Below are 26217 nucleotides of genomic sequence, written 5' to 3'. Positions count from 1 at the left end.
AGTGTCATAAACCAAGAGATTATTTCACATATAACTTGAAGAGAAACCCCAATTAGGATAATATGAAAGTTTACGTCGAATATCTCACTTAATTGATGGCTTAATATTGATTTTCTGTTTATAAGTGATAGAGAAGGACACCCCTGGATTTAAAAAAAAAAAACATAAGGCAGATTAGATTGACTATCGACAGATTTCACTATCTTTAATTTCTTCCTTTCATCTATTCCCTTTTGTTTTCTTTTAAAAGATTTTATTTATTTATTTGAGAGAGAGAGAATGAGAAAGAGAGAGTATGAGAAGGGAGAGGGTCAGAGGGAGAAGCAGACCCCCTGCTGAGCAGAGAGCCTGATGAAGGAAGGCAGTCCCTTAACCACCTGGGCCACCCAGGCACCTTCCTTCCTTCTTGTTTTCTTATAAAACCCCTTTCATTCAGGGTGCCTAGAGGTGGTTCAGTTGGTTAAGCATCTGACTTTTGATTCTGGTTCAGGTCATGATCTCAGGGTCCTGGGATGAGGGAGCCCCACGGTGAGCCCCTGCAGGGATCCCCAGCTTTGGGGAGGGGAGTCTGTCCTTCTCCATCTGTCCCTACCCTCCCTCATGCCTGTGCAAGTACACACTCTCTCACACACAAATAAATAACAACTTCTAAAAAATAAAATAAAAATAAATAAATAAATAAAACCCCATTCCTTTGTAACTGCTACTTCATGAATATGTAGTTGTTTTCTAGTTCTTTATCTTCCATAGCCCAGATCTTCTTTAAGACCACCACGCATCTGCGGACAGTGTGTACTCTGCACAAAGGTGCTCAGCTGAAGGGACAAATCCCCCGAGAAAACTGACTTCACACACTCCCCACAAGGCTATGGAAGGCAAGATCTCTTCAGAGGAAGAAAAGGAGGAGGGCTGAAAGGAACCCTTTGCTCACCAATCCCTGAACTTTGGGGTTGTATCTGTCAAGGATGAGGGCCAACTTTTTTTTCTAATTCATACAGACTTCCTGTAGCCTAGAAGCAGCCCTACTCTTAAATGTTGCTACTCTCACTACAAAAGTTTCTACTATTTTCAGTGGAGTGGTAACTCTTTAAGTCGGTTACAAAAATAGAGCAAAAGACATGGAGAATTTAATATCTGAACTACCCACAAGGGAATCAATGATGAGCCTTCTTTGAGATCATCTTTCCTGGTGAACCATACTATTTAGGAATAGTGACTTGGAGAATGTAAAACCATTAACAATTTCTGCTACACTTCTTTTATAACCTCACCCTGAGTCACACATTACATGGACTTCTAATTTCCCACTATGGAATGACACACAAGTCTTACATGAATTTGTAAGATGCAACAGTAGTGAAATTTTAATAATGGCTAATAAATTATAAAATAAAGGGAAAGTCAGATTATAGAAATTCATGAATAGTCCTCAGTATCGTATTTTTAATTCTTGAAAGAAAACCATGTACTGACCAAAAAACATTCAGGTCGAGTTTTCTTGAAATGTATGGTCTTATAATTCTAAAAGAATTCACAAGTGAATCAAAAGTTTTTAGTGCTATAATTGTTTTTAAATACACAACACTTATACACAAATACTACCTTGATAAGTAAATGAAAACTGTATCTCTCAGTGTTTCACAACCAAATGAGCTTGTCTGTGGTTAGCCAAAGGGCAGAAAGCTATCCTTTAAAACCTCTAGGAAATGGGCACCTGGGTGGCTCAGTCAATTGAGTTTCTGACTCTGGACTTTTGGCTCGGTTCATGGTCTCAGGGTCCCGGGACTAAGTCCCGCATCATCAGGCTCTGCCCTTAGCTAGGGGTCTGCTTGTGGATTCTCTCTCTCTCCCTCTCCCTCTGCTCCTTCCCACACTTGCTCACTCTTTCTAAAATAAGTAAGTCTTTAAAATAAATAAATAAAACCTCTGTGAAAGCCACCTCTTGGAAAGGAAAAGCTCCTATCCCTATACTCCGTTTCAAACCAATTCCTTTTGCATTGAGAGTTACACCCCTTCAACTAAAGAAGTACTAAGTCAAAATAGTCCCTCAGCCTGTAAATAAGAAGCCAGTGCATAAAAGGTATATAGTAGTAGTGACAGTGGTGCCTAGAACAATGGTTCTTAACCTTAGCAAGTCCAATGCCTCATTTGTGTAAATAAATATTTAATTCCCTTTTTATAAACCGGAAATACAAGTCATTAAAATACAATCTACCTATGTGCAAAATTTATACATGAATCATTTTAATATAAGAAAGGAAACTGATTTATACTGACGATATATATTTCAACATGGAAATACCTAAGACATAACAGACAGATGTTTCACTTATTCCTAGAACCACCATGGCTAGAACAGCATCAAATGCAGACTGAGAGGGGTGTTGTTTTGCCATTCAAACACCATTATTTGAGATTTTCTGAAGTAGTGAACACTCATGTTAATGACCCTATTTCTTTCCTCCATGTACATGGTAGCTGTATGCGGAAAGTTACTGCATATTAAAACTATATCATATACTTGGAATTCATATTAAAAGTCTAGTTTAGGTTATAGGTTCAGATATTTCTAGACAGATTTTTCATCTGCTTGAATCTCGTAGACATTGGCAGGTGGGAAATTCTGTGGGGGTAGGGCTGACATGCCGATTGCCAAAGGTAGCAATTCTAGGCTCCACGCTGTCCAGGTCAATAATCACCAGGCTCTGCATTATAACCAAGAAAAACACCCCAGCAGATTTCCAAAATGCTCTTTGATCCTGCTTTCTTGGAGACTCTCTTCATCAAGGAGAGGAGAAAGGGACTACCAATTCTCCTTTCCTCTCCTCAGTTATTGCTGATGTAAAGAAAAAGCCACATGAGGTGATTTAAATGAAGATTCCTTAGCAACAAAATACTGCTTGCCCCTGCCAAGAACTGAAATCATAGTTTTTTATTAAATATCCAAGGGAAACTTAATGGGAGATGTTACTGGTCCTTCAGAGTTCCCATCCCCAAACTAAAACACCTGAGGAAATGGTATTTTAATTGATAGGAATGATAAGAGTCAAGAAATAAGAATACTATTTCAAACACTCTGTCCTGCTAGCTACCCAATTATTTCCTAGATCACAATGACATGGTTCTGAAACTTTAGTCACCACAGACATTAGACACTTCAGGACAGAAGTATGACAGCAAACTGATGCAGTAAATATGGTGGGGGCCAAATGAGGGCACTAGAGATCTTTTTAGAAACAACTTTTAAGAGGAGTCAAAGAGGAGGAATGGAAGGGAGAGGGAGGTTTGAATACGTCCAAAGCATACTGGTACACTTTGTCAAGAAATTCAATACTGTTGTCACTTTCCTTTGCCAAATCTCTTTCTTGATATGATTCCCCTTTCCACGCATGATGGAGAAGATCATGTCAGTGTCTCGAGTCATTGAACCGGAAGTGGTCCTGGCCATCAATCCTGGATCTGTACCAGAACCCTCTACTTCTTTATCTATCCTTTGACATCACAGGGAAGGTCTCATGTTGTCTTTTCTAGTTCATTTTCTGTAGTGAGTTGTCTATAAGCCAAATTTTTGGAATGGGTTTTTCTTCAGCAATAGAAAAAGCTAATCTACTTAGGTATACTCTGAAACAAAGCTGGCAGTCGACCAAATTAAAGAGTGGTAGGAAGACAGGAGTGAACGTGTTAGATCTGATAGAGTGATAGAATGGGCAGACATTCCAACAAAGGGCGAGAGCCATTCGGAATGTTAAATCCCTAAAACCATTTGTGAGTTACATATTAATTTTACACAAAGATTATGAAAAGGAAATTGACATTTACTAAATACCTACATTGTGCCATTCATTGAATATATGTCATCTCATTTCTTCTTCACAAATTTGAGTAGGTATTATTACAATTATGTTACAAATGAGAAAATGGATGTTTGTGGACATTAAAAACATTTCGAATTCCACAGACTTCTTTAATCGAGTCCTTTAGTTGGATCTGTGGCTAACAAAAAATCTATTACATTTATACAACAAATCCATATTTTAAAAGTAACTGACAGACTGCGTGAAATGTGTGCGTTGGTAGAAATGAAAAATTCAAATGCCACTCATGGAATTTTAAAGAAAATGAATTATAAGTCCAGAAGGAACTCTAAGTGTGCAGAGTTGTGTTGCAATAGAAGTTTAATCCTTCAAATACAGGAAGACCTACCCTGATCTTTCTTAATGATGGAGAAGTCTTTTTTAATTGAAAAGACAACGGTCAAATAGAATTTCAGCATCAATTGGATGAAATAGCAAACTGCAGTGGTCTTAAGCCATTTACTGCTGAAAAGGCAGCTCCACAGACCCGTTTGGTGACTGAAATAATAATGAAATTGTATAGCTAATGAATGTGGACAGTCACATTCCTACCTGCTCAGGATATTTTTACAGTGAATTTGGGTTAAGAAGGCATCGGAATAGGTAAGTCATTCACGAATGTGCTTTTTAAAGTGTTTTTGTTTTTGCTTTTGTTTTTGTTTTATGTCACTTCAATAAGGTGAGTTTTATTTATAAAGAAATATCGGGGGCCCCTGGGTGGCTCAGATGGTTAAGCATCTGCCTTCAGCTCAGGTAATGATCCCAGGGTCCTGGGATCTAGCCCCATGCCAGGCTCCCTGCTTAGTGGGGAGTCTTCTTCTTCCTCCTCCTCTTGGTCTACCCCTTTCCCCACTTATGCCCACACAATCTCCCTCTAATAGAGAAATAAAATCTTAAAAGAAAAAAGTTAATAGCAGCTTCACAAGATCACTTTTATGAGAATTACGTAGTAACAAATTAAGCTCTCAGTTTTAGCAAGAAAACAATCAATAGGAAAAATCAAGTGACTAAAAAACTTTGCGATGGAAACATGAATGTACTCAATAAATAAAATTAAAGCGGGCTACCAACATTTCTGCATCCCTCAGACCTTCCACACTATTTCAAAATTCAATGCACAAAATAATTATTTTTTTCAGAGTAAAGAAAGTTGGAAAATATCATTTCACACCTATTCCCTCATAGAATTCCCAGAAGAAAAATGCTAAAATGACAATGTGACAGTTGTCATCAATTTACAGCTAAAAACGAAAATGTTCATTCTCTTAGGATGCTTTTCTTAAATTATGTCGCATATCAGGCTTTAGCTCTATATTATGCAAGGGATATATTTCATAAAAACAAAATTTCACTGAAAAAAATGTAAGCATAATTTGCAAAAGAAGATTCCTCACTATCAATATAGTTAACTATGGTGTTTATGAAGAAATTACTGAATAATCTTTTAGTAAATTTTTAAGGAATTATATATTTAGGTATATTCTGATCTTTCCTCAATTTTTACAATTTACTTTTAAATTTAAATTTAATTTAAAATTGCTAAATTTAAATTTAATTTAAAATTGCTAAATTTAAATTGTAATTACATGTTAAAAAAAATACTTGGTCCTATCTTTTCACAAACTAAGTTATGGTACACAAAAACTGTCATTTTTTTCTTGCAAAAAACTCTTCCATGAGTGTTTCTGTAAAATTTGAAGCTTTGTTTTTAAGAAAAACATATATATTTTCATCTTTTCTAGACTCTCAATAACAACTTCAAAATGACTTCGATTAGTATTTTAATGGTACAGAGTAAGCAAGAGGCTCACATTCTTCTTCCAAGTACTAAGTATTTATGAGTAGCAGAAGATGAAAAGGATGAACAATCAAAAAGAATGAAGTCTTGGGGCGCCTGGGTGGCTCAGTGGGTTAAGCCACTGCCTTCGGCTCGGGTGGTGATCTCAGGGTCCTGGGATCGAGTCTCGCATCAGGCTCTCTGCTCGACAGGGAGCCTGCTTCCCTCTCTCTCTCTCTCTGCCTGCCTCTCCATCTACTTGTGATATCTGTCAAATAAATAAATAAAATCTTTAAAAAAAAAAAAAAAAAAGAATGAAGTCTTGCCATATGCAATGATATGGATGCAGCCAGAGTATATTATGCTAAGTGAAACAGGTCAGTCAAAGGCAAATACCATATGACTTCACTCACATGTGGAATTTAAGAAACAAAAAGATGAACAAAGAGAAACAAAGAGGCAAAGCATAAAACAGACTCTTAACTAAACAGAACAAACTGAGGGTTGCTGGTGGGAGGTGGGTGGGAGATGGGCTAATTGGGTGATGGACATTAAAGAGGGCACTTGAGATGTGCACTGGGTACTGTATGTAAGTGATGAATCACCAAGTTATACTCCTGAAACTAACATTACATTGTATGTTAACAACTGGAATTTAAATAAAAACTTGAAACTAAAAAAAAAAAAAAAAAGCTAAAACATTTTAAGGGAAAAACAAAACACTATGCTCTTGAAGATGAATGAAACATTCCTATCTTTGTGTGGAAGTAGGTATTTAAATAATATATTACCTTTCCCACAACCATAGGTTATGGACTGAAAGAATGTTTAAAATTTTACTTTAGAGCAATTTCATGATTGAAAAGTATTCAATTATTTACTAGTTCATCTTAAAAAAAAAGAACAAAGTTTCCAGCAAATCAAAATGTAACATTCATACTACAGACTGTAGATATATATTAGTTGTGCCGGTACAAGACTGGATAAAGGATGCTCCAACTTAATAAAGTTAGGAAATCCCTAACACAAATGAATAATGGGGTAATTGGTACAGGATGCTTGAACTTGTATCTAACATTTTCACCATTTTAAGTTTAAAAATTTGGTTTTCCTATCATAATCACTTGTAAATTCCAGGATGAGAAAGAGTCTTGCAGAGTAATTTTACTTTAAATCATACAGGATAGTACTAAAATGTTTCACCTGCTCATCTTAATGGGGTTCATATAAATTCACCATGAACCATGAGTCAAGCAGACCACAGTCATATAAATTAATGCACACCCAACAATTGAAATCAGATTGCTGGATATTAAATGAACGTGCTGGCCTGGAGGATAAACAAGTGTGAACTTCTCAACTGCCTCCACCTGCTCCCAAGTTTAGGAAATTAGTGCACGTGGATATTATTAATGTTCCTCCAGAGGACCTGTCTGATTAAACAAAAAAAACAACCAGAAAACGAAAATCTACAACCAAACCAGACCAAATGAACCAACGCTGTATTTCTGGGGAATCAAATCCTGTGGGAGAACACAGTATGAACTTCCTTCCTACAACCCTCAGAACCCATTCCGACATCCCCTAAACACTGAAATGCCTAGACCTAGACCTAAAGCAACGGTGCCTGTCCTAACGTCCCCACAGCAACCGGTCCCTGACATTCACAGCCTTGAAGATAATCCAAGATACAAAATATGTTAACAGTAATGCTTTGTGGTCCCTTGTCAGTCGATTTTATAGGAAAGACAGACCTGACTGTTCTAAGTGGAAAAACTCACCATATTGGCATAAATGCCATGTAGTTTATGGTAGGAAAACAAGACTACTGGCAGCTATCACGCCTACATAGTAATTTCTAGTGTTACATGTTGTAAAAATCACACTCAGTTACGATTAAGAAGAGCACAGAGGACACTGATCAATCTTGCTCACTTTATCAGAACTTTTTCTATTTACTCAGGTACAAAAACATGCTTTTCTGTTTATAAATTGAAATAAACAATTTTATGTCAGTAAACGAATTGTATTTTACAAAAGTGACATCACACTGTACAATTTGGAGATCAGTAAGCCAATATTCTTATTATATTGTTAGAAAAAAAAAGGAGTGCGTACACACCACACACACACACACACACACTCTCTCTCTCTCTCTCTCTCTCTCTCTGATATGAGGCCAGATCATTTTGGTAATTGAGATTAGATTTATTTTGGTAGAATCCTACCAGTCTTAAGAGAAATGCAAGCATTATTTATCCCTTTGTGATAGTCGGTGATGATGCCTGGCTTTGCATAGCTATTTTGTGATTAGAGTATCATTTAGCCTATCTAGAAAGATGTTATGTCCTGGGACAGGTTACACCTTGCTTTCTAGGATTTTATTTTTCTAAAATTCATAATAATTTTACTAAAATTTATATCAATTGAGCACTTTTTATCAGTAAGGCAATTTGTTAACCACTTTAAATATATCATATTATTTAAACTTCAGAAACGCTTTTGAGACTCTATCCCAAAGATCCTGTTAAAGATTAAAAAAAAAAAAACAACAAAAAAAAGAGGTTAGAAGAGATGCTATTTTGTCCTAAGACTGTGAAGCCTACAAGACTAGAATGATAGATTTTTTAAAAAAAAAAAACTGTAATGGACTTTAGAAATAATCTAGTTCAATTCTCTAATACCAAAAATACAAAACTGACATTTAGAAAAAATTATATAAATTGTTCAAAACTATGTAACTATAGCACAGTATCTACATCTTTTTGCATGTTTTTCCCCAGACTATATCACAGACTACAACATTGTGTCTTCTGTTTGCACCCAAACTATTTAAGAATCTGATATAATGATTGCACATTTTTTTTTTCAAATAAACAAGAAAATTTGTTATGGTATCTCTCCATACTGACTCCAAGTTTAAAATCTTTCTACTCGGGCGCCTGGGTGGCTCAGATGGTTAAGCGTCTGCCTTCAGCTCAGGTCATGATCCCAGGGTCCCAGGATCGAGCCCCATGGCAGGCTCCCTGCTCAGTGGAGAGTCTGCTTCTCCCTCTCCCTCTGCCTATCGCTCCCCCTTGCTTGTGCTTCTCTCTCTCTCTCTCTCTCTCTGTCAAATAAAAAAATCTTTAAAAAAATTAAATAAAATAATTTCTTCCTAGTCAATTTATGGTCCACAAACCACTCCCTGCATCAGCAACATGTGAGAGATTTTAGAAATGCCACATCTTAGTTTTCACCCAGATCCACTAGCCAGAGCCTGCCAGATGGTTCATGTTCATATTAACGGGTGAGAAGTGTGCTCTATAAAGTTTCTGCTTTTTTTTTTAAGATTTTATTTATTTATATGACAGACAGAGATCACAAGTAGGCAGAAAGAGGAGGAAGCAGGCTCCCTGCTGAGCAGAAAGCCTGATGCGGCGCTCTGTCCCAGGATCCTGGGATCATGACCTGAGCCGAAGGCAGAGGCTTTAACCGACTGAGCCACGCAGGTGCCCCAAGTTTCTGCTGCTTATACATGAAATTCCTACCAGCTCCAGTGATGGCCACTATTAATTAGTACTTAATGCCCAAGAGACATCCATGTATAACCTGTTGTTAGCCAGTGGTTTTTTTGTGTTTGTTTTTTATGATTTATTTATTTCAGAGGGAGAGAGAGAGAGCAAGCAGGAACGGGGGGTAGGGAGAGAAGGAGAAGCAGACTCCTGGCTGAGCAGGGAGCCCTATGCAGGGCCCAATCCCCTGAGATCCTGACCTGAGCGCAGACACTTAAAACACTGAGCCACCCAGGTGCCCCATGTTGGCCAGTGTTTTAAATAAACCAATCACTTCCTAAAGAACATACTTTTGTACAGACTATAATCTGAGAAACAGCTGCAGACACTGTATTGGTTTTAGATACATAATCACCCAGCATTTGCAAGCTATAGTTTATGTTAAACTTAAAAGTGAAGCTTCTGATGTATAGTCTAATGTTGAAAAGTTAAGCTGCAAATATACTCAAAGTATAAAAAAAAATATATCAAGATATGCATGTCAAGATCTATATTGCCCTCTGCTTGAAGTGGGATATTACTCAAATTCTGAAATGACCTCATTATAACACTATATTCCTTAAAAACAACAACTGGCATGAAACTCACTAATAAGAATCCAAGGAATATTTTCATTAGAAATATCCTTGCGCTTTTTAGCACTTTATAAATGTACACATGTTTAATAAAACTTAGCCACTATCCATACCAAATATGAAGCAATCCAACTAACTGAAATCTTAGTAAAATGAGAAAAATTTTAAAGTATAGAACACAGTAACACTGAAGGTAAGTACTTAAGGAATAGGAGGTGTATTACCACTAGCAGCATTAAAATAACAACTACAAATATATTGTGACTAAAAAATTACAATATCAATATATTTTATGTGAAATCATATTATAATTATACTTAATATTATTTGCTTCCTTAGCAGTTGGTGATAAACAATATACTTTGAAATATAATTTAAGAAACGCCCCTTGTAAATGCTTACTGTTCCAATAACACGCACGTACATGTTAAATGATCAAAGTTATTTCTCTCCTCGGCAAAATTCTCTATCCTAAATATCATTGAATTATTGCAAATATTAGTACTGGCATTTCTAAATGAGGCTGGAATGTTTCAGGTAGACAATATTGTCCAGGAACAACATTTTTTTCATAATTTTTTTACATTTACATGAAACAAATGTTCCTTTTTGATATTAAAATTATTTAAGCAATGCATATTGACTATAATGCAATTATAAAATTGAGATAAATTTCTGAAAACACATACCTACAATATAACTATATATTAAAACACTTAAAAGCTCATTTAACATTTCCAGCTTAACAGTTAAAAATTAGACTTTACTGAAAAATATTTTCGAGTGACTGTTATTCAATTGTCCTTAATTTCTTTTGGATTTAAGTGTATTTTGTGTCAATGTACTAAATAATAAATTTAATATTTGGAGTGAAAGCAGCATTTAATTTCTTTATGCCTACTATCACAAGGTCTTGTGAAAAAGAACAAATTTTATATAAAAGAGTCATGAATGTTTTCTCTTACTGCTAATTGTTATTATTTGAATAGATCAAAACTAGTGATTTCTCTCACTAGTATCATCAAATTTGCTTCTACCTCACCCTATCGAACTTCCTGTTGCATAAGAGTAGAGAGAAGAGAACACATGAAATAAGAAAATTACAGCATAGTAAACTGTGAGAGGACATGCTTTGGAAAAAAGTTTTTTTGGTTTGTTTGTTTTAAAGATTTTTATTTATTTATTTAAGAGAGGGAGTAAGACAGCATGAGAGGTGGAGGTCAGAGGGAGAAGCAGATTCCCTACTGAGCAAGGAGCAGGATGTGGGACTCCATCCCGGAACTCCAGGATCGTGACCTTAGCTTAAGGCCGTCATTTAACCAACTGAGCCACCCAGGTGCCCTAGAAAAAGTTTTTCGAAAAGTTTTTCACTTTTAGGAAAACTGAACGTGTGAGTCCTCCTCCCTTTACTGAAAAGAATATTGGAAATTTCAGAAGGGGAAGAAATAAACGTTTGTAGATTCACTGACTATATCCTGAGTCTTTAAGTCTTCATGGCCAGGAATTTGGAAACTGTGAAGATAAATATACTTTGCCAATCTCAGACAGGAACTGACAAAGTCATTGACCAGCTCAGTCTGGCTGCAAACCAGGGCCCAGTATAGTCTAATAAATGGGCCTGAGGGGTCTTCTGAGCCCCAGAATATAGAACAACAAGAACTCACTAGGAGCCACTGAGAGGGACCGAGACTATGCCTCTGAATATAATTTTCCAATGACCAACTTTCCCCATCATGTTTATGATCCTATCATTTTACAATTCATGCCTTAATTATCTATGTAGAAAAATGTAATTGCTAATTTTGCCTGGGCCTTCTTTGCAGGGAAATCACATAGCTTTTATTATAGGTAAAGTTGCTTTTATTAAAATTTACATTATAAATATTTTCTACCTTCCTGGAGATTATAAGACTCTTTAGGACAAAGATCCTGTGTTCAAAGTCTGTTTTATAATCTTCAGCACTTACCACAGTAATCAATTTTTAATAGACACTCAAACATTTTTATTAATAAAATAAAAAAAGTTTATAAACAATTTCAGCTGAACCCCCAACAATCCTGGGCACTGATTCTCAGGGACTTAAAACAATATTCACTGTTTGATTTCCCAGCTTTCCAGTTATTTGGATAGTCAAATTCAAAAATGAAAAAAATTGTCAAATTTCTTTTTATACTTTCCATCATATTTTAGAAAACAAGCTTTATACCATCTGCACATATGGCTGAAAAGTTAAGAGTAAAAATGTTTACGCTTTTGGATATGTTCCTCATGCCCACAAGCTCTCTAATTTGCAAATGTTGTGGTTTTCCAGAAACATTTGTGAATAAGGTAATTGAATACCTATTACATTGTAAAAGAGGCTCCACTAAATAATTTTGTGCTGTTCTAATAATTTCGCCATACTTTTTAACATTAATTTACTTTTAAAATAAATGACTCAAATATTAACATCTTTGTGTATAGAATACATTATATATACATTATTACACATTAATAAAAAATCCTAAATTAATATAGATTGCATATGTATTACTTCTTTCAATTAAGTCTTAATACATTTAAACTATATCTTTAGCTCGTTTTTTAGCCATTAACATATATATTATGTGGAAATTAGATAATATTCCAGTCTTATCTTTGCTAATTTTTCCAAATATAAGTCTCAGCTTCCCAGCTACATTATAAAATAAATGTCTGAGACATGAACAGACATTTCTCCAAAGAAGACATCCAGATGCCCCACAGACACATGAAAAGATGCTCAACATCACTCATCATCTGGGAAATGAAAATCAAAAGTACAATGAGATATCACATCGCACATGTCAGAATGACTAAAATCAACAACAGAAGATACAACCAGTGCTGGAAAGGATGCGGAGAAAAAGGAACTCTCTTGCACTGTTGGTAGGAATGCAAACTGGCACGGCCACTCTGAAGAACAGTATGGAGGTTCCGCAGAAAGTTAAAAATAGAGCTACCCTATGATACAATAATCACACTACCAGGTATTTACCCAAAGAATATAAAACACTAATTTGAAAGGGTATATGCATCCCCATGTTTCCTGCATCATCTACAAGAGCCAAATTAAGGAAGCAGTCCAAGCATCCATCAATAGATGAATGGATAAAGAAGAAGTGGTATGTGTGTACACACACACACACACACACACACATACACACACAGAGGAATATTACTGTGCCATAAAAAATAATAGAATCTCGCCATTTGCAGTAACAAGGATGGAGCAACACAGTCTTATGCTAAGTGAAATAGGTCAGCCAGAGAAAGACAAATACCATATGACTTCACTCATATGTGTAATTTAAGGAGCAGAACAAATGAACAAAGGAATAAAAAAAGAGGGACAGAGACAAACCAAGAAACAGACTATTGACTATAGAGAAAAAAACTGATGGTTACCAGACAGGAGGTGGGTGGGTGGAACGGGTGGGTGGAGATTGGCTTTGAAACTAGAGACATCCTGCCATGGATAATAAATAAATATATATTTATTATATACTATATGTACTATATATACATATATAGTATACTATATATGTACTATATACATATACTACTCTGATGTTTTGTTTCTTTTGTGAAGTTTGACTAACCAAATTTGCCATTTTAGGTGGAACCAAAATAGACCACAACTACTTTTAGTCCATATGATCAAAGATCCCTACAAAGAAACAAACAAAAAACAAAACAGAAATAAACAACATTTTCCAAAATCTTTCAAGGACTTTAAAATAGCAACTTTTGGGTTGCCTGGGTGGCTCAGTTGGTTAGGCCACTGCCTTCGGCTCAGATCACGATCCTGGAGTTCCTGGATGGAGTCCCACATCGGGCGCCCAGCTCCACGGGGAGACTGCTTCTCCTTCTGACCTTCTCCCTTCTCATGCGTGCATACTCTCTCTCTCTCTCTCAAATAAATAAATAAAATCTTTAAAAAAATAAATTAAATAAAATAGCAATTTTTAGGAAAACACTTATCCCCACCCTATACCCAAATCTATGCTGTGCATCCTGTGTGCTGCAATTCAGACACTTTTTATTCTAGACAGTCAACTTGCTACATAGTAAAGTTCATCCATGGAATGTAAGGTTTCTTCAATGCTTATTTTTAACAAAACTGGTAAAACATAAGTTATTCTGTGTTTAATGACAATAAATACTTATTGTCTGTATTTTCAACCAATAAAGACTTATTTTCTATTTGCTGATAAAATATTAAGCAGTGCCTTTACTCTTCCAAAACTTTCTTTTCACATGTTTTACAAAAGACTTATTCCAAAACAACCTAATACCTCACCAGCAGAGTGAAATCTAAACTTAGCCAATGTCAGAATTGTATAGCTGTCATCTTCTGGTTGGAACATTCTTCCCCTTCTTTTTTCCTGGATACTTCCTTCTTATCCTTTAAGTTTCAGCTAAAATGTCATAATGGGAAGGACCTTAATCACCTGCTGATAAATTTACTCCTGGACCAACAGAGATGATTTATAATTTTAATTTAAATTTTAACATGCCCAATAAATATAAGGGAGATTTGAGGTAATGTAATGAGATCATGACCTGAGCCGAAGGCAGCGGCTTAACCCACTGAGCCACCCAGGCGCCCCCAACATATCATTTCTTAGGTAGTATTCTTATAATACGATGATTACCTTTACAGAGAAACTTTATTATAACTAATATTATATTAAATCATATTACTTCTGATTACTTCTGATTTATAGCTTTTTGCTACAAAAATACAACTAAGAAAAGACAGCTGTACTTTTAGGTACAACCTAGCTATATGCACAATTTATATACAGCTCTTACATAACTAATCCATTTCAATTCAATTCGATTATATTTATTTAATGCTGCTCATGTATAGTCTTTTCTCTTAATGGACATATTCATCTTTGACATATTAATTAGCCATCTATAAAAACAGTGATTAATATTAAAATTATATTTAATCATACTATGGTATCTGTCTCCAAATATTATATGGCAGTAGAATATCATGTAAATATTAAGCTTTTATTACCTTAAAAGTCCAACTACAGCTAATGGCCAGAATTGTGAGGATGTAGATTTTGTGTCAGTAGAACTTGATCAAAGTAAGAACCATATAAAAAAACGAAACCACTGAGCTTTCAAATTTTTGAGCATCCTGATGCTTTGAGTTTTCTAGCAAAGAGGTAATTGACTAATTTTATGCAGCAAGTTCAATACAACTAGTACAGTGCCTGATAAAAGAAAAGATGATTACAGAAGTCTAGTTTCTTTACTACAACCACACCTTTATACCTGTTAACCTAAGTACAAAATGTAGACTGTGACCGTGAAGGTAAGAGAAAAGAGAGTAAGGGAGTAACTTCTGTTATTAATAGGCAAAGCTAGGGGGAGTCACAGTGAAAGATATACAGTTGGGAACAGCCTTCATGGGAATGGAGGGCTTTGAAAAGAAAAGGATCTCATAGGCTGGGGGATAATTTAAAGTTGCGGTACAGCATGAACAAAATTTCCAATGTAGGGATGAAGGGAGTTAAAGTATAAACAAAATATAAGTGCCTATTTTTGTACTTGCCAAAGGATATTTTTGTTATATTAAAAATCAAAATGAAATCCACTGACATTCCATACCAACTTTGACAAAATCAACTAATATGCTAAGATTATTATACACTAAATATATATAATTATCAACTTTCTCTACAACTACCTCTATCATTTACAAGATTTTTTGACATCTTAAGCACTCTATTTCAAGTACCTGTTAGGCACAATAATTATTTTGTTGACACCTGTCTTTGATTTGCATGCAGATTACAGGTATTTCTTTGAAACAACGTGTTTTGAAAAGGGCAGTCAGCCTTGACTTCCAAGGAGTCTGACCAATGATATGGCTTAAGTGAAGTACAGAAAATGCTGCAAAATAGAGCCATGCAGGAAAAAGGTTTGGGAAATTACAGAGCTCTCAAGGCATGGTTTCATTATTTCCCTTGAAACAACTGATTAATATTCATGTATAAATGATGGCAAGTATCTGTGTTTTATGCTTTCAGAGTGGATTTCTTGCCTTTCTTCTATTGTCAGTAATTCGGGATAATTTCTCACTCTATCATCAGATAATTGACGATGACTTACACTATTTGTCATCACTCCTTGTCAGTCCAGATAGCAAAAAAAAAAAAGCTTATTATTTTCCTAAAATTTTACTTGTGATGATACCAAATCACCAAAGGGAGGTGATAGCGTCTCCCATATGCTCCAGAGTTCTGAGGCTTACACCATAAATGAGTTTCCCCTAAATCAGCATAGATGAAATAGAAAAAGGGGTTCCAGAAGGAGAGAATGGAAGTGAGAACACATAAGAGAAACATGACTGGGAACAGCATGTTGTACAGGAGGAAATGCCAGGAATTCAGTCTGCGGAGGTCATGGGGTGCACATGGTGGGCCAGGGGAGATCACATCAAAGGGTTAGGCAAGAACCAGGGAAGTCGGTTACGATGAGAAGATGTGTGTCATCGAGGGTCAACTAGAAGAGAACTGGAAGCAAGGGGGCATTCCAGGAGGTTACCAACTTAACGTCTAGAGAGGAAATGCTGAAAATCATCACGGGAGCTGCGGTGATGGGAATGAGAGCAGAGAATAGATACAAGAAATATTTAAGCAATAGAAATGACAAGTATTTTTGAGATAAATACTTTCCCACTGCCATTAAAGTCAAAGCTTTCCTCTCAACAAGACTCTCAAGAAAAGCTTTACAGTTTAGACATCACGTGAAACATACTGAAAATAATGGTTCTAGATTACATGGGTATCATCATTTAAACTCAGTAATGGCAATAATATTTATGCTTCTGGATACAGACCGCAAAATTTCCTTACAACCTGTTTTAAAAAGCTTTTAGTCGTATCTGACAAAGCATTTCCAGAAATATGTTATATAGCTTTAAATAAATATTTTCGCCACGTGACTATTAATGTATGCTAACAGTACCAAAAGACAGAATTACACTGTCAAATCACTTTACTATGATGAGGAAGAACATAAATGACATATGTATTATTATTTAATGTTATTATGTATTATTTAATGTTATTATTGTTGAAATAGAAACATTAGAATGACAGGGTTTTGTTACTATAACTCTACACAAGCAGTTAATTAACCATAAAACGTTGCCTCGATGCAAGCTGAAATTCAATATTAGGCAGAGAACTGGAAATCAATGGCATAGTATTTCTCACTCAGCCCGTGGCTCCATGGCCAAGAGCACAGGACGCTGGGATAGATTGTATGGGCGGCCTGGTTAATCACTTAAATGCTCTGTCTGCCCACTTTTCTTATCTGCCAATTGGAGTACTGTTCTAAGGACTACAAGAGTTAATGCATCTTTTTTTTTTAAAGATTTTATTTATTTATTTGACAGAGAGATCACAAGTAGGCAGAGAGGCAGGCAGAGAGGGGAGGAAGCAGGCTCCCCACTGAGCAGAGTGCCCAATGCGGGACTCGAACCCAGCATCATGAGATCAGGACCTGAGCCAAAGGCAGAGGCTTAACCCACTGAGCCACCCAGGTGCCCTGAGTTAATGCATCTTAAGAGTAGCACCTGACCTGAAGTCAACACTCAACAAACACCGTTCCTATCAAAGCGCAAAAAATTTGTGAAAGTATAATGCTGTCTACTGATACCCGGAGTTCTAGAAAAGGATGCTCATTCATTGGTGGTGAACACATGAGTCATAACAGATGTATGGAGCTCAGTCAGGAAATGTTCATTAAAGAAAAGATACATAAACTCCTGGATCCCAGTCTTTGACATAGATTCCCCACAAAGGAACACATCTGTGTATAAATATCTGAATGAAGCCATTTGTTTTTGCATTCTTAATAGCAGAAGCAAGGTAAATACCCAATTATGGCTCATCTGTATCCCTGAACACAGTATCATGCTTGTCAACTGACATAATAAAATGGTTATTCTTAATCTCATATTCCAGACAGCCAAAAATCCTAACACACAGTACTAGCATCTGCTTTAAACTAGCCATGAGACCCTCACCTACTTAGGTTAAGGTATCCAAATAAAATTCACATACACTACAGATGCATATGAGGCATGATGAAATTTTATTTTTGGAAATCTCATCATTAAAAAATTCTTCTGTGAGGCAGGAATAAATTCTCCTAAGTATTCTTTTCATATAAGAACACTGAATATTAATCAAGAGGGTTAAGTGAAGACTGTGTTTCAGCACTAACAAAAGTCAGCTGAAGACTTCTGGTGAGGGTTATAGAACATGAGTACAAAATAAAGTTTTAATATATAGATCAAATCTCATGAGATTATGCACAGTTATCTGGCACAATGTGTTGAAGGAGATATGATTTTATGGCCATATTCAGACCCGCTGAGAAAAAAAAAAAATGTCATGCTAGATTAACAACATTTGCCTTGACGGTGGCACCAGACTCCTAGGTTATCATGCCTCTGGGCACACCGAAAGAAAAAAAAAAAAAAAAAGGATTATGTGTTCTTAGATTGGCTGATATATTAAATAATTAATTTTAGCATATTCACTTAATCATCTGAGAAAAATTGATATTCACACATGATTTTCCAGACATATTAATTTTTGTTTGAACCAAAACTGTTTCATATACATTACATAAATCTATAAATTTTGAACTAAAATGTATTAGCAATTAAGGGATTTAATGAAGCACAGACCATTGTTAATGTGTAACCAAAAACTTCTAAACAAATGATACTCTTAAATACATTGTTTGCCATGTGACATAATTAGGCTGAAATTTTTTCACCTGTAGTTCTTCTGTTCATATATTTTGCCCAATACCCAGAAAAAATATATGAAGTATATGAAGGTAAATTTTTACTTACAAGTTTACTTAATAATTTGATTCTCATTAAGAGGTCGCTTCCCAGTAATATGAGGTAACAGTGCGATGCAATTTAATCAACATATGTTTTATGGAAGTTCAACATAACCATTTGAGTCTATATGATTTACAAGTAACAACAAGGACCTTCTATTTTACAAGAATATTCTTGGAGGTAAGTGTATTATTTCCTTTGGCAAATCATGATATTTCACACATAATAAGCTGTTTTATTAATTCAGCATGTATGTATTTACTTTTTCCTTGTATTCCTTTGAAAGAATAATATAATCGAATGACATAGCTGACATTGTAATAGTAGTTAGAAAATTAGGAGTCAAGGCAGAGTTTTTCTTTTTACACGCATTTTTGACATGACATCTAATGCACAGAAGTGAGCAAATCCTTGCTGAATTTAATTAAACTTTGTATAACTTGATTCTAGTGTAGATGCACCACACTACAGAGATTTAGGGAACCTAACAGTGTGCAGGTCGCATCTCCCCTGTGCATAATTCACATTCCCAGACCACTAAGACCACCATTCCAAGGGAAAGAGAACTTGATATATGTTTAGGGATCATTTTTCCTGGTAAACGTATTCCCAGAAACTAGTTTTACCTCCTTCCTAAACATGAAAACATTAAAGAATATATCACTATGCATGTTTGCGAGGATATTTCAAACAAACTTAAATCATAAGTAAAATGTAGAATATGGCCCTTAGGAGCTCTTCTATACTCCTTCAGCACTTTTACTGTATACCAAAAATATGATATCTTCAGCAAGCAAACTCAGAGTCAATGAATACATCTTTATTTCCAGATTTCCTACTATCATGGGAGGTTTTAAAATCTGGAGAGCTATAAAAAAAATCAGTTACTTCAAGCTGTTTTTATGAATAGTCTACCCCCAAAATGAATTAAATAAGACTATAAGAGTCTTTTTATCAAAATTTACAATTGAGGAAATTATCAATTTTGTTTTCAAAGTGCTAATGACTTTTTTTTTTTAAGAATAACTGACCCAAAATGTCTAACTCTTCATGATTGTGCAGAAAGAACATGGACATAAGGAAGCTACCGACTCAAGGTATGTCAAATTCCCTGATACTTAAACAGATAAGGTTCAGTTGAACATGCAGCCACTAAAGTCCAGAAACAAGATGCATTTAAAATGGTAATGTTATTGACCACAGGTAAAGAAATGGTATTCCAAAAGTCTTTCTAAAATAAATATCACTAATAACAGAAATATGCATAACTGAATGAATGAATGGGGGAGGGGCTCTAGGAGGTCATAGTTAGAATAAATTCAACTCTCCAACTTAACATCAAAGGGAAAAATGAGTGTTATTTCATTGCTGGTTTTTAAAACATGCAAAATATCCTCATGCTCATTTAGTTCAATGCTAAATAAGCTTATTACTTGCATTTTGATACCTTTGGGTTTGACAGGGCACAATGAATTGCACTCTCTTTTCTGCCTGAGTTCTAGATTAGAATAGGAGTCACAGGTGGAGAGCAAATATCACCCTTTACACAATAATTGCTGAATAGGGCTTAGCTGTGTGGCAACAATGGGATGCATTAAGCTTAATTCTGAAATTAAACAAACTTTCCAGCCATACGAAGAACCAAGACACCATAAGGCTTTCCATTTATCACACACATTACTGCAGAGGCATAACCTACTCTTAGATGCCTTTCAGTTAAAATCTATACCTTTGTCAGGCAGCTTGTAAGGAAGAAGGAGGTGCTCAGCTATGCTAGGTCCTTAATCCAAAGTCACCTGGCAGGCAAGTCCCTCCACTTAACATGGGAGGAACGAGTGAACTGCAGAAAGAGAGGTTGAGAATGCTACAAATGGACTTCCCTCCACATAAAAGAAAACACTAGGTTGGAAAAAGAGGTAGCACCTCTGTATCCCAACATCTTTAGTTGGTCAGAACTAAAACATACCACAAGTTCTACAGATCCCAGGAGATGGGGAGATCCAATGTTTGAACTTCTCATTCTGTTCAGATTCTAAGTTTCTCATTTGGAATGTTCTCTGTATGAAGATCATTTCATCATTATTTGTACATTAAAATGACAAAAATAAACACAATTTCTTTCAATGGCCACATATTACATGATTATAAAATGTCTTATTTTGCTAGTAGCTACTTATCTCAAGATATGTATTCCTCTAGAAATACTGATAACGTTCAATTTCAGATACCAATACACATAGAAATATGAAATCCACTTTATTTCCCTAACATTGTAGTTTTTAGATTTAAATTATGCACTCTCTTCTTTAACTTCACAAGTCGCAATAAATGACAAAAGAAAGCACTTCTTAAATCAATTAAATATAGGAAAATTTTGAAATTACATGTTTTATTTCTTCATCCCATCAACATCGGTCACCACAAAAACATGAAGAATTTTGATACTGTTAAGATAATCATACACTAGATATGATGAGTTAAGAGTTTCTGAGCTCAGAATGTCTCCTTATTCTATACATTGTTTTCAACAAATAAAATCTTATTTTAAATATTAAAAAAAGTGGCAAGATAAGGGGATGCATATCAAATTCCCTTTATATTTCAGTCATAAAAAGGATATATCAGACAAGAAGACTTATTAGCTCACTTTTAGAGACTTATTGGCATTTACTCTAGAAGAATTTATAATTAAGACAAGTAATTTAAAATCTTAAAAAAAGTTATAGAATTTGAAATATCCTCCAAATTAGAATGAAAATAGAAATGTGACTATAAAAATATAATGTGCATCAAATAACTTCGATGTTACTTATCTCAAAATATGTTGTATATGCTTTTAACTGTATAAAAGTTAATAAAAGCCTATATTGAATTTGGGGATTCCTTTTTTTTAGCCAGTTTTGCCAAACATCAATGTTAATGGAGAGAATTTTGGCAAAAATTCCTGTTCCCTAAATATCAGTACCTACAAAGAAATCAGGACTATGCAGTTCTCTTCTATAAGTAAATAACACTCTTTTTAGTTTAAGTAAATAATGTACTGCCTCTTATCAGCCAATGAATTTTGCTGGCCTAAAGCATTTTTTTAATTAAAATTTATTTTATTAAGACAAGCTCATTATTATGTTTAAGTTCAGTGTAAACTAATAGTATTTGCTTTTGTATTTATTTATATAGTTTACATTTACTTCAATTATTTCAAAAATATCATTTTAGAGTGGTATATGAATTGGAAAAAAAACAGATCAATATACTACTGTTTTGATATTGTTGCATTAGTTACTTGAAATAATTGCACACGAAAAGACCTATCTATAAAATTCTAAGCGGGTTTAACTCCTTGAAAGACATGTAAGAAAATATATAAATATACACATATATTACACAGAATATATAGTATATACACTATATTAAACATACATTATGTAACATGTATCTAAAGGATTTTAGATACGTGTATTTATATACATTTGTATTTATATATACTTACATATGCAGAAACATACTTGTATTTGATCAATCAAAATTTTCAAATGTGACAGTGCAATCATAGTTTAATGCGTATACAAAATAATACAAAATAGCATAAATGAACTTTATCAGAAAGCACTATTTAAGTCAAAATTTAGTATACTTTAAGAGTAAGTTAAATTCATTAAATGCTAGCTCAAACTCCTCATCATTTAGAACTGCATTGTCCGCATCTTTCAAATATGTTCAAACGAGTGCAACTTCCTAAGAGTAAAATCTCCTACTTAAACTTTACATGTGCGTCCTGTATACATGTATTCACAAGAAGGGAGGTTATAGGGCTCCATCAGCTCAGCAGCCGCTCATCTGCACTGTTATGCAATTAGATTCTATTTCTATTTAGTCCCAGAAATGAGCTTCTTTAGTTTTAGTCTAGTTGTAAAAAACATCATATTAACAGTAACACCATTTTAATATACATTTCAATAACAGAGAAAAAGAAATAAGCCAGAAGCAAATATATATTTAAAATGGTACTGTTATCAAATGAAAAAATATTAACTGCATCTTCTAGAAATGTCCGTCATGTTAAAAAGTTATTTAGGGACAGAAAGTTTTAGCATAGTCATCATATTTTTTCTTAAATGAGTACCAAATAAAAACATTACTTTTATATTTTCATGCTACTTTTTGTCTTGTGATGACCTCTCCTGGTTGAGTTGTTCATTATCTTAGATTCATGTAGTTACCATTTTTTTCTCCTCTAAGTGTCTTCAGTATTAAGAATATAACTATCATTCTTTTTCAGAATCATGTATAATATAAACATTTTCATTAAGTGTAAAATTATAATTTAATTTTAAAGCACGGATTATATGAAGCTTATTCTTATCAATGAAGTCTACATCATTCTTATTATTTAATTGATTTCGGGATGCAGGGAAACTGGGTTTTAGTCACACAATTTGTACTCAAATGAAATAAAAAGTCATCTTAGTTAAGCCATTTTAGATATTTAAACAATAAAGAATAAGAGCTAATAAATCTTAATCAAATGTAAGTATTACCTATCTTAACAGTAATATTCTCTGCTCTTCCCCATCACCAAATTCTAAGTTGCAAAGACTAAGAATATGTTTCTGAAACAACTTCTATTCTTAAAATGCATTAACCCAGTGGCTGCATGTATGCTATTAATTCTTGATACGTGTCAAATGTTTCAGATGGATCCATTATAATTAGAGTATACAAAAAGATGCAATATAAAACCCAAGAAAAATCCTGGATATGAGGGCTTTCAAACAATGAATATAATTAATTTAATTTATAATAAATTCAATTTCTGAAAAGAGTGGCAATTAGTTCTATATGACCAGATCTTGAAATGGAAATTGAAATTTCATCAATTACTTTTCTCAGGATATAGTTAGGTATTTACATAAATATTAATACTGAGCATTGTGTCTTCATAATTTCTGTTTAAATATATAAAACCGACATATATATATATATATAAAACATATCACTTTTTGGTGGTTTAATCCGCTTGTGAAAAAGCTATAAATTTTTTCTCAAGTCCATTACAAACTGCCACTTGGTGACTTCCTATCTTGCAAGAAAAGAAAAATACAGTAGGTGGGAAAATACATTAAAACTGTAATACTGGTTCATCCCATCACATTACTGTGTAGTAGAGTCTTTAGCACGACTTATAAAGTCCTTTTTTCCATGGTTATTCTTATTAATATTTCTACCCTGGAACAAGAACATCAGTATTAACTTAAAGGTTAAGATGCATCAAGGCATCCCAAGATCTCATAAACAGAGATAGGAATACACACGTACAATGAATTCTGGAAAACACGAAACTTTTTTTTTCCCCCTAAATGGAAAACAGTTATTTTCACACTAAAATCTCCACGATTCTTCTTTAATAAGTAACTCATTCTCATAAACAAGCACTATGTGCTTAGGAATATTATCCTAAGATTCCCATAGGCAACCTCTCTAGCGTTTAACTCTTTGTGAACCAAAGGAGCTACAAATAGGCATTGCCTCTCTACATGCACACTAGGCACTTCTAAAGCAATTCAGAAGATGGGCTGGAATCTTCTATGTCTTTCTACTCTTGCTAACCACGGGAAACCACTTTTCTTTTCAAAAAAGCTTGCTAAAACACAAAGACTTAAACATATTCAACAGCATCGTTTCCCTGAGAACTCTTAAGAAACGCGTTCATCACTACATTGCTGATGGTGCGCCCTGCCTGTCCCGAGCCCTGGACTGCATTATCAGAGCAATTTCACTTACAAAGAATCCGAGCAATTTCAGTTACAACGCTGCCTTCTCTGCCTCCCGGTCCAATAACTTAGTACTAAACGGCCATCAAGTCGTTGCGGGGTGGCCGGGTGGGTGGGTGGCTAAGAGGAGTCCATCGTGCCCAAACTGCTCAAAACCTGCCCCTCTTTCATCCCCAAATCCGTGCTCATTGAAGTTAAAACCATCAATAAAAATAAGAAACTTATTTTTGCCCTGGTCTTCACTTTTCTCTCACTGACCTACCGAAGCCAAATGCCACGAACTCCCTCCACGACAAACACACCGAAGTCGAAGAATAACTCCTAAGACTGTCGTCCCCACGACTCCCTCTAACCGAGCAGTCGCCGACGCACCTCCAGGACCCAGAACAACTTTCCAGAAGCATCACCAGCCTCCGGAGCCCTGTCTCCCCCCCACCCACCCCCCCACCCGGCGCCGGGAGCGCGGGGCTCGGAGTTTCGGTGCTGCAGTGGCGGTCGGTGCGTGACGGCGGAGACACCCGCACGCCTCGGGGGCCAGAACCGCGAAGGCGCCTCAGACTTGCCCCCCCGGGGTGGCACCTCAATGCGGCACTGGAGCCGCCGGGGCGCGGCGCGCGCGGGGCTACTCACGGGACGCGGCCGGGGCCGTCCAGGCTCTGCAGAGGAGGCTGCTGAGCATCCAGAGCGACAGCGCTGCCCCGCAGCCGGCTCGCGGAGCCGCCACCATCGTCGGCGGGCCGGTCGCGCGACTCCGAGAGCTCGTGGCGGAGACGCCGCGCGTCTCTCCGTGGGCTTCTCCCGGGGAGGTGGGCTGTGCGCGGCGCGGGAGAGAGCCGGGCCCCTCCCGCTGCGTCCTCTTCTCCCCGCACCCCTGCAGGCTCCAGATCGGCCGGGCTGGGAGCCGCGGGGGAGGCGCAGCCTTCCTCTTCCCTCCGAGCGGCTCCTGCCTCTCGCTCCGGGAGCCAGTGAAATGCTGGGGGGAAGATATTCAAACCAAGAAGGAAAGGGAGGGGGAGCCGAGGAGGGGACCTACCCCGCCCTCTCCCTCTGGGGAGGGGTGGGGATCACCACAGGACGCGGAGGCAGAAGAGAGGAGCGGGGGCTGCAGGGGCGGAGGGGAGAGCGCCGGGCTCGGCGGTGCTGCCGGTGGCACTGCGGGCGAGCGCTCCCCGCGCCGCCGGGCGGCGTGACTCGGAGGGGCTCCCGGCCGCCTGTCAGCTCGCGCGGAGGGCTGGGGCGCTGAGAGCACGCAGCCCCGCGGGCGGGCGCACGCACGGCCTCAGCGCGGCGCGGCGCGGGGCGGCATCTCCCCGGCGCCCGAGCAGCAGGGGCGGCAGCAGCGGCCGGAGACGGAGCTGGAGACGCCGCCGCCGCCAGCAGCGCCTGCACACCCCGGCGGCGGGCGAGGCGGGGAAGCCCTCCCTCCTCGCCCCCTCCAGTCCCCACCCCGGCTCCTCCTCCTCCTCCACCTCCTCCTTACCGAACCCCTCTGGCTGTCAGAACCCTCCTGCCCTGCCCTCGCTTCGATTGGAAGCCGGAGCGAGGAGGCACCGACCGGCCCGGGTCCATCGGCTGGGGCGGGGGCGGAGCAAGGGGGCGCGCGCCTCTCCCCGGGCGGGAGGCGGTGCTGAAGTTGGGGATTTGCAGGGTAATCTCGGAGCCCTGCTCCAACCCCGGCCGCCCCCCACCCCGCTGCAGGAAACCGAACCCCTTCGCTCGGATGCCTCCTCTTTCCCTCCACTCCTCCCCTTCAGATGGAGATGGTACAGGCTCC

General features: G+C 37.0%; 1 protein-coding gene across 2 annotated transcripts in view; it reads right to left on the bottom strand.

Annotated features, from left to right (window-relative positions):
- The window catches only part of CNTNAP2 (contactin associated protein 2), a 1959883-nt gene extending 1934453 nt beyond the window's left edge, over positions 1 to 25430 (bottom strand). Inside the window, exon 1 of one of the 2 annotated variants that reach the window (XM_047694949.1) lies at positions 25074 to 25430. In XM_047694949.1, coding sequence (XP_047550905.1) covers positions 25074 to 25170 — 97 coding nt within the window. In that variant the 5' untranslated portion in view covers positions 25171 to 25430. The remainder of the gene's footprint in view (positions 1 to 25073) is intronic. The other variant, XM_047694948.1, reaches the window with a different exon arrangement.
- Positions 25431 to 26217: the final 787 nt, after the last annotated feature.

This window comes from Lutra lutra, chromosome 11 (genome assembly GCF_902655055.1).
Source record: "Lutra lutra chromosome 11, mLutLut1.2, whole genome shotgun sequence".
Taxonomy (NCBI): Eukaryota; Metazoa; Chordata; class Mammalia; order Carnivora; family Mustelidae; genus Lutra; species Lutra lutra.
Note: the sequence above shows the minus strand (reverse complement) of the source record. Positions and strands in the feature narration are given on the sequence as shown.